This window comes from Erigeron canadensis, chromosome 4, assembly GCF_010389155.1.
Source record: "Erigeron canadensis isolate Cc75 chromosome 4, C_canadensis_v1, whole genome shotgun sequence".
Lineage (NCBI taxonomy): Eukaryota > Viridiplantae > Streptophyta > Magnoliopsida > Asterales > Asteraceae > Erigeron > Erigeron canadensis.
The window spans coordinates 21,406,452-21,419,173 of record NC_057764.1 but is presented as its reverse complement, the minus strand read 5'-3'; the positions used below and the strand labels follow the sequence as shown (position 1 = coordinate 21,419,173).

At 33.5% G+C, this 12,722-nt stretch overlaps 1 protein-coding gene across 1 annotated transcript; it reads left to right on the top strand.

Moving 5' to 3' along the window:
• Positions 1-3,062: 3,062 nt before the first annotated feature.
• LOC122598363 (dof zinc finger protein DOF1.5-like) lies at positions 3,063-4,026 on the top strand. Its single transcript, XM_043770955.1, has one exon. The coding sequence runs from the start codon at positions 3,260-3,262 to the stop codon at positions 3,809-3,811; it is 552 nt and encodes a 183-aa protein (XP_043626890.1). The 5' UTR covers positions 3,063-3,259; the 3' UTR covers positions 3,812-4,026.
• The last annotated feature ends 8,696 nt before the right edge of the window (positions 4,027-12,722 follow it).

Here is a 12,722-nt window from a genome sequence, read left to right as displayed (position 1 = left end):
AAAGATAAAAGGGAATCTACCTAAAAGTGATTCAATATGAATAAATATAGAAATTTGTGGACATGTTAATACTCTTCGGGTTTTACACAAGTCATAATCAGAGAAGTTTCATATTACAATGTCGGACACATACTCCAACATTGCGGATTTAATTAAAAGACATGGAAAACTTTGACTTTGTGTGAACGTTATGGAGTTTGGGCGTACTTTTAGTGACAACTTTGGGAATTCAAAGATATTTTTAGGCGCATGGTATACCGACCATGATTTTGATAACCCGACTAGATTATTAATGGTAGGGGGCCCGCTTTTTACTCTATCATATATACCATTATAGACATGGGGCCCACACTATTTTTGTTGGGATACCAAAAAGTGTGGTTGAGATACACCACCCGTATTTTTATTAGTCACTTAAAGAAATTTTCTGCATCATATATCCATAGTTGAAATTAAAGGTTATTTTCAAACTTTCGTCGGTTAATATGCTATTTCAAATGGGGTGTTAGCCCACTGATCATGGAGTTTTTCACAATATGTTTCTTCTTAGGGCCCAAGTTCGAATTTTGTTATATGCAAATAATGTAGTGAGAGAGTCTTAGCAATACTATATCCATCTAACATATGAGAAGCAAACCATTTAGACGTTGGCAAGAGTCAAACTGACGTAAGTGCAACCGCTTGATAAGTATTAGCTATTTATCCGCTGATGCTTCATATAAAAAAAATTATGCGAGTCCAAATAGTAATCAATAGTAATTTACTGATTCTTATGGTTATTATTTGCTTTTTCTAAAGAGGGTATTTGTTGCATAAATTATTGGTAATCTCATAGAGCAAGTGGATTTGGAATAGAATTTTTCAAATGAAAAGCTGTTTAATCTTTATCTCTTTATAGTCTTTTTTTATGCTTTTACTTTCAAATGCATTTTGTACGCAACCTTCCCGTGTAATTGTCAAAATGAACCCCACAAATTGAGACAACTTCACCAAGAAGATGATATATATGATATATATATGGAAAATAAGAGCAAGAAATGGTTAAGAAATTAAGGTTATGACTTTTTTGACTTATAAGATAAAGAAAAAAGTGATATTACTATTTTATTACTTTTTCAACTAATCATTATATTATTAAAATTTTTTTTGATGTATTTTATTCTATTTTGAATCTTTCATATATTTTTCTCTCATATTTCCTACCAGTAGAAATAAATAACTCGACTTCTTATACATATCATTTTAGTAACCGAAAAATCACCAAAAAGGCAAAAACTATCTATTGTCGTTTCATTGCGCAAATATCATTTTGGTGTGTAGGTATACTAACAGGATACCTGCACATAACAGTCTACTCTGGACGACAATAGTTTGCTATGACATCCGAACTTTTGTGTGTATTTGTTTGCATGTACGTCCACATGTATGCTTCGAAAAATCGGTGAGAGAATAAAAAGATAAAAGTAACTAATGATCTAAATTAATTCTTAGAAAGTTAATATTGAAATATCTATTGATACCTTAATTTAGATTTAATAAAATTAATTAAACTTAATTTTATTAAATCTAAATTAAGGTATCAATAGATATATCAATATTAACTTTCTAAGAATTAATTTAGATCATTAAATAAAATTGAATAAGATATATATATATATATAATATATATATAGATTATAGATATATTGAGCAGTTCTTGAGTATTAGCTCAATGGTTGAAATATAATCTCCTTATCTATGAGGTCTTGGGGTAGGACATAAGGAAGTCCCTTTATGAGGGTTTGGCTTGGGTATACCCATGTTCAAGTTTGAGGGGGCAGGGTTTACCCTCATTGATCGTCGTGCCTTCGAGCGGATTAATAGGGGGTTTTCCCCCAATCGGGTATTTAAACAGACATTTCTACTTCGAGGGAGCTCTCTAGCGCGGACCCGATTAAGACAACGTATGCTAGACCTTCCACTGTCGAATCGTGACACGAAGTTTCTAGCGAAATTCACCTTTAAATATATATATATATATATATATATATATATATAATTATTAAAACAATAGTTAACCTAACCTTTTAAAGGCCTCTTCAAATTTAAAGCTATTTTTAAAATTTGCCACATAGGTTTTTATCCTATGTGGCATCTCTATAATTTTTGACAATATTTACTTCTATTTGATATATGTATTTTACAAAATTCAAAAGCAAAGAAAAATAAAATCATAAACCGTATAAACTTAAAATATACTTTTAAAACTGGAAAATATTTAGTTTTCAAAATAGTTATATTTAATCCTACGTATTATAAACTCTAACTATATCACATTTATCATTTGATATATTAATTTAGTTTTCTTTTTTATTATCTTTTTCTTGGTGATCATGTAAAAACAATTTTCTTTTTTATTTAATATAAGGTTTTTAAAAAAAAAATTTTTATTAACATGGAGGACTTTTCTCTTTAATTTTTATATATGTTCTTATTATTATGATTAAGGTTAAAGGAAATATTCATCAACTTAGTTGGTAAAAACCTCCATAATGCCCAATGAACATTTTGAAAATATTCAAGTGTAAACATCAATTGTTTTCATATTTATCTTTAATAACATTTTGATAGTGATATATTATACCCATATTTAACATTGTTTTATTTATATTTACATGCTTACGAAATTAATAAGAACAATCACATTGAACTAATTAAACAAAATATTTGTTATTGTGTATGTCTACATCAAAACATTTAAATCAACACTAATTGAACAATAACTTATAATAATACGCGCATCGTGAAGAGTAAAATACCTTGTATATATATATATATATATATTTTGAGCAAAAAGTGAAAAACTCCTCTTTCATTACTTTTTAGTTTTTGGCTGCTCTAAATATGGTCATGTTTTCTTTTTCCTCTTTTTCGGTGAAAGCATACTTAAAGTGTACACAAAACCATTAAAGTGCTTTTAATTAACTTTCATTCCCTTTTTGCTTTCATATTTGCATCTTTTTCTCCCGTTATATATTATACTATCTCACAAACTTCCTTCTAGCAACCAGATATATATAACTTTCTTCGTTCACATAACAAAAAAAAAAAAAAAATGAGATCTTTCTAAAACATCCAATCATCAAAAACTCTTCTATCAAAATTTAACGATAAATTTTGTACACGTTATATATAGTTAAACATCCAATCATCAAAAACTCTTCTATCATATATATAGTTAAATTGTTGTACACGCTCTCTATATCAAAATTTATTTATTATGGCAGATGTACATAAAGGTCATGATTCGACGGGTATCAAGCTATTTGGAAAGATGATCAACGTACAAACGATGCGAGAATTAAAAGAAGAGCCCGTAAACAAATCAGAAGTACTGAATGATAACGATAACGAAAATGATAATAATGATGATGAGGATCAAAGTAGCCTAGTTAATAAAAGGCCAGACAAGATCATACCATGTCCTAGGTGCAAAAGTATGGAGACTAAATTTTGTTACTTCAACAATTACAACGTTAATCAACCAAGACATTTTTGTAAAGGGTGTCAAAGGTATTGGACAGCTGGTGGGGCACTTCGAAACGTGCCCGTTGGAGCTGGTCGTAGGAAGGCTAAACCGCCATGCGGATTATTACATGGCGGTTTAGAAGACAGTTTTTCAGATGTTTCATTTTTGGGTGATAGTATTACTTCTTCAAATAGTGGTATTCATTTCAATAATGAGATGGTGGAATGGGCTATGGCGACACATCGCGGTTTTGAACATCTTTTTCCGGCTAAACGTCGGAGGAACTCGACCGGTGACTCTTAGTTGAGACTATAGCGTATGTATTTATATTATAAATTAAGTAATTAATCTCTGTGAATATCTAGGACTAGCTTCTTTTTTTTTTTTTTTTTTTTAAATTCTTGTAGTAATTATTGGTTATTAAGAAATAACTAGCATGTTGTTTGGATTCAGCGGGGTGAATATTTTTAATCGTTAATATTAATTGGTTGTAATTAAAAACTTAATGGTATGTGATATTATAGTGGTTAGAGTTTTTGAATCTTAGTGTTATCGATCATTATTTTTGCTTTGTTGTTTACAATATATAACATTAATTAACTATATGTATATTTCTTTTATGATATTTTATTTAAAGTTTAAAAATACATACAAGATAGTGTGTATTGGTTTGATTTTTCAAATAAAATCATCTATATATAAAACTAGGAAATTCTATAATTTTCAAAATTATGGTCTGATTTTTCCTATTGTTCTTAGTTTTTAATAAATGTTTTTCAAACACAAAATTATATGTAGCAAATGTTATCGGTCCAACTTATTGAGCATCATTGGTTTTTACGTATAAATTTTGAAATCTCTATCCATGAACTCTATAAAAAAGAATGGAATTGACAATATTTCATCCTTATATGATGGGTAGGTGTGTTTTAATGTGTTGCTATTTGACACCGTTAAAAAAATAATATATAACAATTAAAATCTTTATAATGTGTTACAGATTATGAAATTTTATAGCGTATTACTCGTATAATTAAATTATAAGTTAGTGTGAATAAGCATACTTTCCTTTGGAGGATACAAAACAAAGTCTTTTTTGTACTCTACTTAGATCAAAAGTCTTTATCTAATCCAGCTGTTTGGCCTAATTTGTCGTTGATTACAAGAAAATGATAAACTTGTATAATTTTTATACAGTATATCTTAAACACACAACAACCACTAACATAAACAAATTAAATAACACACATGATTAGAGTGCATTAATTATACGAGTAATTTTTTTTTAACAGTTAGTCGGTATTCGACATCAGGAAGCCCTGCACGTACTCTAAACTACGAGATTTAGACCATAAGCCGTTACATGTGATTCAGGGAAAAAACCCACAGACTTGTCACTTCTAAGAATCGAACCCAAGACATATAGGAAAAACCAAGGATGCATCTGCCAATTGAGTTAGCTTCATTTGCAATTATACGAGTACTAATTAGCTTATTATAAGCATGATTGTTTTCTATGAAAATTTGAATGTTCGGGGGAAAATAGGTCAAACATGTACACAAGGTCTTACCTGCTAGTGCATTTTATATTATTCATGTTATTAATTTATACGTTATAATTTGATATGAAAATAATGAATCAATTAACTAATAATTAAAAAAAGCATTCGCTAACTTTATTACAACTTTATATCTAGAACTCTAGAAGTTAAACTAACGGCTGGGAAATGTATTCCGCGGCGTATCCAATATTCTCTTGGCGTTTCAAAAAGGGAATGACAACCTCCCAAACGTTTCGGTGCTTCAGAAGATGATTAACTGAGCTAAAAGAACCCAAATCCAACGAAAATCCATCACCACCAATACCCGGCTTCCCCACCACCAGATTCGCCATCCTTCAAAACTTCTAACAAAGGGAGGAAATTAGCAATTCTTTTTTAACGGTCGTTAGTGGTTTGGACTAGGGCTATAATCGAGCAAACACAGTACCAAGCTCGAGCTCGACTCAATTGTAAAACTCGAAGCTCGACTCGAGCTTGACCAAGCATTTATTTTCAAGCTCGAGTTCGAGCTCGCTTTACGAATCGACACGTTCGAGCTCGACTCGGTTAAGAATTGAAAATAAGTATTAAATCAATTTACTCTTATAAGCTCGACAAATTCAAGCTCGACTCTATTAAGCTCGGCTCGGTATAATATAAATTATGTAAAAATATATAATATTCAAGGGTAAGATTGTAAATAAGTACAAGCTCGATTAAGCTCGCGAGCTTTTCGAGTAGGTTATATTGACGCTCGAGCTCGACTCGAAAGTCTACTGGAGTAGCTCGAGCTCGAGTCGATTTTTCTAAAACCGAGTCGATTTTTGAATATTTTGCGAGTCGAATTCGAGTAGCTCGCGAACTGTATCGTCTCGTTTACACCCCTAGTTTGGACCAAAAGTGCCGACGAAACACAAGACTCAAGGATAAAATTTGTAATTTCGTCAAGTTTGGGATGAAACTTGTAATTTGCGACCAAACCCAAAAACAAAAATTGTAATATATCCCGGATTTTTCGATCTATATAACTAAAAGAGGATATATGTTATTAATTATGTAACAATTATCTATATATGTTACCTAGGATTATAGCTTAGGTGTTATTTTTTGATTTTTTAACACTTTTTAGTAAGATAGTATTGATTATCTAAATATGAATGAAATCATTATTTATCTATTTTTTTATTACTTAATTAACATTTAAATATAAATATATTACTATTTTGAAAATACAAGAACTTTATATTTTATTTTTGAGAAAGTTGGGAGTTCTCCTTGTACTTAGTAAGTTGTCTTCATTACGTCTTAATCGAAACTAACTTTAAAAAAAAAACCTTAGTAAATTTTATATAATATTAATCTTATCTCAATCCTGACGAGAATACAAATATATATATTTTTTTTATCTCAAGATATCAAAATTTATTTCATTCTTTTTTTTTCCGTCTAATTAAAAAATTAATTATTATTGTGTAATAAAATGTCAGCTTGTATTTATACACATTATATTCTATTTTGTAGGATAAAAAATGTAGTTCTATAAGGCTCTATTATATCCGTTCCTATTATTTTTATTAAAGTTAATTACAGAAACTGTCTGTGTCGTGGACCTCCACTTGCAAATTTCGTCCCTAAGTTTAATAAATTACAGTTTTAGTCCAAAAAACTTTGCTCCGTCAACACTTTTGGTCCTGACCATAAACATCCGTTAAAAAGGAGGTCACGTGCCGGACACGTGATGGGTAATCTCGTAATTTGACTTAGAGTTAATTACAGAAATCGTCCCTATCGTGAACCACCACTTTCAACTTTGGTCCCTAGCTTTTAAAAATTAATTTTAAGCCAAATGAGTTAAACCAAATCTAAAAACCCAAAATCTTATCAATATATATTAAACTAAATCTTATATACAATGGGATACTTAGTAGACCGAGAACTTCTTTCTGGAGAATACTGTAACATCCCAAACTTTTTATTTAACGGTTGACTTGAGTCGTTAAGTCAACGTAACATGTCCGTTACGTCCATGTTAAATTTAGAGCTTATATGTAGTTAATGTGTTATGCGTGTGAGACTTGAATGTCTTATTGATTGACGTAGTAATGTGTTCAAGATGTAGTTATATGCCTTTAGAGGTGTTCAAAGTGTTTATTGAGTTGTATATAGTTCATATAGGTGTTTAGGGCTAATAATGTGACGTTTGGAAGCTTAGGGACGAGTTTTGACATAGGGTGAAAGTCAAAAACGGGATTAGGGTCAAAGAGCAGGTCTTTAGCTTCTAATATCCTTTTCTCTTTGAGCCCTAACCATTCCCCATTGCCATAATCAATTCCTTATTCGATTTCATCTTCGTTTGGTTGATTCGAGAGTGTTTTGATCAAGTTTCTACACTCTCTTTGTAATCTCCAGGTATCCCAGGTATAATAACATTGATTTCATGTCCTTTCAATCCCTTGATTCGATTCATAACTGATCTAGGTCTTTAGAGGGTTGATTGGAGTCAAAAACATGAGTTTTAATCGATTCGGTAACCTAAAATGATTGTTGTTGTGTTGCAAATCAATTGGATGTTGAGGGTTGTTTTCATGACATCATTAGAGTCTTAAAATGATGAATTTTGAGGGTTAAAAGTCGTTCATAAGGTTTGGGGTCGTTTGGGGTGTGTTTGGTTAAGTTTTGGAGGTTAAACAATGAGGTTTGTGCTGAAAAGGGGCTAGCTGCGGCGCAGCTACTAAGCTGCGGCGCAACTGGAAACCAGTGACACATAGCTGCGACGCAACTTAGTAGTTGCGACGCAATAGCGACGGAATTTTCAAATGGCCATAACTTTTAAACCGTAACTCCGTTTTTAACAAATAAGCTATCCACGGAATCGTAAGAGAGTCTACTTTCTAATGGTTATGTTTTCAAAAGATGATTGTGATGTCAAGTTTCCAGAAAGGTTAATATAGTGAGTGAATGTCGAGTTTCGTCAAGTTATGTAAGCTTTAAAGTATTAATCGAATGTCCGATGCATCAAGCATTGTCATGAGTCATGTTTATAGGTATTTAGACGTGATTCATGACCATAAGTGAGTGGGTATTTATTAGCTCATTATGTCGTTTAATGATTATAGGTAGTCGGGAATACTTGCAAAGCTCGGTAGCTTACGTTATCATTTGTTGTGTGCTTCTACGAGGTAAGATACACTACTTTGACACGCTGAGGGTTCAACAAAAACATAGTTTTCGTATAATAACTTCCCCTAATGATATCTTGGTTGCTTATGGGTATTCAGGATTATACGGGAGGTGATATGGGCTATGTAGATGCATATAAAAGCCTGAAATGCTACCCCAATTATACGTATTGCTATGAGATGTTATGTATGCTTAATAGATGATATGATATGAAATGATGTACGATCTAAGATGATAAATGTTATGCAATGTTGTAATGATATACGATATGCAAAGATATATGACGATGCACGTGATGTAACAATGTATGCGATGTGATGATATGAAATGAAACGCTATGAAATGTGATGTATGATGATGATATGTGAAATGTGCATGATTACATGGCTTGTTCATCTAGTTCACTAGACTTATTAAGTTGCCACGACACGTGCACGTTTAAGGGCCCAAACGTAATGATGTATATGTGATGATTGTTTAGGTTGTGTAAACACCTAAACTATATGTGATGTGAAATCGAGCTCGTAAATTTGATGTGAAAGTGTTAAGCTTAACCCGTACTTGCCCTTGCCGGCGGGTGCGTATATGGTTGTTTGGGTGGCTCCTTGCAACATAATTACGTGGTTTGAGTATCTCCGGGTGGCGTGATTACCCACCAATGTCTTTGAACATACGGACTACTCCTGGATTGGCTTGCCATTCCTTAACGACATTGATGGACAACTGAAAAGCTTATCCATCCAGTCGGGTGTGAGGTTTCCTGTTAGGTCCTATGACCGCCTACACACAAACTTACACCTTATATGTGATGAGTGACTTATGTCACACCTAATGTAAGTGACTTATGTCACACTATTCGATGATGCTTATATGATATATGTGAAGTAAAAGATGACTAGGCACATTTAGGAGGACCCATCCTAATATGAAAGATGTTGATGCTATGATATGTATGTGAGACGATATGTTTGATGATAGGTGCCTTACGATTTAATATGACTTTTATATAATGTCTTAAATGGACAAACGTTTCATAAATTATGTGTTATCTTACTTAGCTAATTCGTTAGCTAACACTTGCTCTTTTAAAATGTGTTGTGCCCTCAGGTCCAACAATAGTGAGCAGGTAGATGTGAGAAGATGTGAGGCATGGGTAGATGATCTTGAAGCTGGTTATAGTTTACCCATAGTGGTTGCTCGCTCTAGACATTTGCTTTATGTTTAGATAGTAATGACTTGTATTGATAATGTGTTCGGTTGTTTAATGTTGGGCAACCGATGGATTTCCATTTAGACTTATTTTGATGATATGGCTAGTAACACCACTTAATGAATAAACCAAACAGATTTTACTGGTTTGGACTTTTAAAGTTAATTCCGCTTCTTTTAACGCCGTTAGGCAAAGGTTTTTGGAAATCCTTGTTTTTAAACGATGGGTGTTACAAGTTGGTATCAGAGAAATGGTTTAAGTGAACCAAGGACTATAGGTATGCCATAGGAATTGGACTTAAACCGATAAGGAACAATGTAGGCTTAAGTAGATACGCTTAGCCTTTGAGATGAAATGCCTTAGGACGGGTTTGGGATGAGTGAGAACGTAGGATTAAGGCTTTATGTTCTTTGATATGTTTTTATGTGTATACTCCTGTTTGTGTAGCCCTTATTCCTCTGTTTCTCGCGCTCCCCATCGCCAACTATTCTATTGCTATGAAAAACGTTATGTGAAGGGTAAGGTGCTAATGCTCTATATGAATTTGATAAGTGTGCTTCATATTACACGGGCTATTGTTGAGATGCACAAAACTTGAAGGATTTTGTGAAAGATGATACACAAATGTGGGAACGAACGCGCGTGTGAAAGGATACAATTACAATTATGGTCCGGAACATAGTTGCAGGCGTATCACGACGCGAGCGTGTTTGTATGACCAAGCTTGTGTTGACCGATGTACAAAGTAATGAAGTGGGAGAGAATTTTATGGATTGTCCCCCTATTTGTCAAGAGTAAATATCGTGTTACAACTTTAGTGGTGTTGATGCTTCAAGTGTATGGAAATGGATGAAGATAGATGGAAAGTGATAGCCGAATGAAATGTCTATGATGAATAATGATGTACATGAAGTTGAACGAAGTGATTGGTAGTCAATGTAGTCGAGTCTACTAGTTAAAGGACATGGATTTGAAGTTTGAAAATAAAGTTAATGCTGGTTACTTGAAGGATTATAAGTAGGTGATGCATAGAAGGGTTACCGGGCACACGTATGAAAGGATATAGTTACAATTCCGGTCGCGAACGTAATTGTAAATGTATCCCGAAATGTGTGTGTTTGTGAGACTGTGTCTATGTTGATCCGAATGAGGTAAAGATGAGAATGTTGGAATCACATAAAGGCATCATGTTTAACCGCGGGGGGGTGTAGACACGTATGAATGGAATGAAGAATGATGAAGTTAACACTACGGTTGATTGGACTTTTAACCATGAAGCTCTTCAATTCTATGAACACTATAATATGATGTGAAGCCACCTTCGAGCTGTGAAGGGTTGAAGTCGTGCTAGAGTGTAAGGAAAAAAACGTTTAGCTTTCGTTTGGAACTAGCTTTCCGGGTTATCGATAGTATGCGGCACATGTTTTGGCCTGTTTTGGATTCGCGACTCGTTAAACTTGATTTCTCTACGGGACGATATATGACGATTGGGACGAGTATCTACAGGTGGAGATTCTTCCGTATATTGCACGGATGTAAGGGCAATGTTGAGATCCTATAATAGTTATTTGTTAAAGTATACGAAGTAGAAGTACTCAAGAGTATTTGGTTCCGAAGTGATCATGTCTCTCACCTGTGTGATTAACCATTTAAGGCGAACATTATACTTCTAAAGTCGAGGTTACACGTAGTTTTGAGACGTTCTAATAAACTTCTCAATTTTGTTTTGATCGTGAGGTCGAACCTTCAATCGATGTGTGACTAGTACTACTTCCATGCAAGTGCACCTTCTGTTTTTGCCCTCCTTTATAGGAAGAAGTTAAAGTTTTCGATTGTGAGATGTATTTCTTTCTATAAAATGGATTTATAGTTTTGCTATCAACTGATAAAGGTGAAAGTTCCACTAATGCTATGTCTAACCTCATCATGACCCTATTGAGTTTCTCAAAGTACCTCCATGTTAACGACTGGTCTTTGCCATGTCATGAACTTGAGGGATAAAATTTAAAGTTTTCTTTAGATCAATCGATGCACGTATTCGATCCATTAATCATCCTCCCAGGTATATATATCAAAGTCTTTGCTGAAAATCAGTCAATTCCATCCATATATTTCGTCCATACCTGGACTTGTTGAGTTTTGATTGATAGGGAACGTTGGTGTTGTTAGATTTGACGATTTCGGGTCATTCGGTGATTGTTATTGCAATCAATATGTATCTTGAGATCCCTACAGGTATGAAGTTGCTTCCAAAGTCATTTAAATGTTCAAATGGAACCAATATATGGTTCACATCTGGTCTTAAGGCTTGTATGGATTCGATTACATTTGTGAGTCGATTTAGGTCAATCGGGCGTCAAATCGGATGTAAAAGGAGTATAATGAATCTGTAGCTCAATTGATGATTTCATAATGATAACCAGGTCATAATTTGATGTGTGTGAGCTGTAAAGGTCGTTGTGGCATGACTTGAAAGGTTGATGGCGGAAATGGTTTGCAAAACAAAGCATTTATCGGTCTGAAAACTCAGTCATATTGCAAGAATGATATCTTCCTTATATGAACTATTTAGAAGTTGAATCTTACCATTCTGGAAACCTCTATGTGTGAACTAAATTTGATATGAACAAAGTTTCTTGTGATTTTGCCCAGAGATATGCGAAAAACGTCGATTTCCAGGAGTGGTAAGGTTTCTGACGAATTCTGCAGACTTGCCTTGCAAATGTCACAACTTATGCATTAGAGCTCTTCGAGAGTCAACCCTTGCATTTTTGAAAAGGTCTTTGAGTTTTATTCATTTGTTAAGAACTGAGTTTTGTCTGGTTTGGTCATCTTATGACCCATAAGTTGTACTTAAGGAGGTTTATGAACCATGGTGACGTGCTTACTTGGATGCCATCTGAAACGTGATACGACCTATTGTGATACGACGTGTTGTAAATCTTTTATGTGAACGTGTGATGGGGCTAGAAGCCTAGACAGGACGCCGAAAGTTCTGCTACAAAAGTAATTATTTAATGATCCCTTAACGAAAGTGAGGTGGCGCGTCATTTATGGACTAAGAGACGAAATTTCGCGGGAAGGTTGAAGGTAATGATATGAGCCATTATTAAATTGGTTAACCAAGAATGTTTATTCCCCGATGAACTATTGTACCATTTCATTGGACATGAAAGAAAATATGTATGTTAAATAAGTACTCTTAAAGTGTGAAAGCTAACTGTTGAATGCTTCAAATCGAGACGACCGTTATGTAAACAATTTTAAGATATGTTTTGGCAAA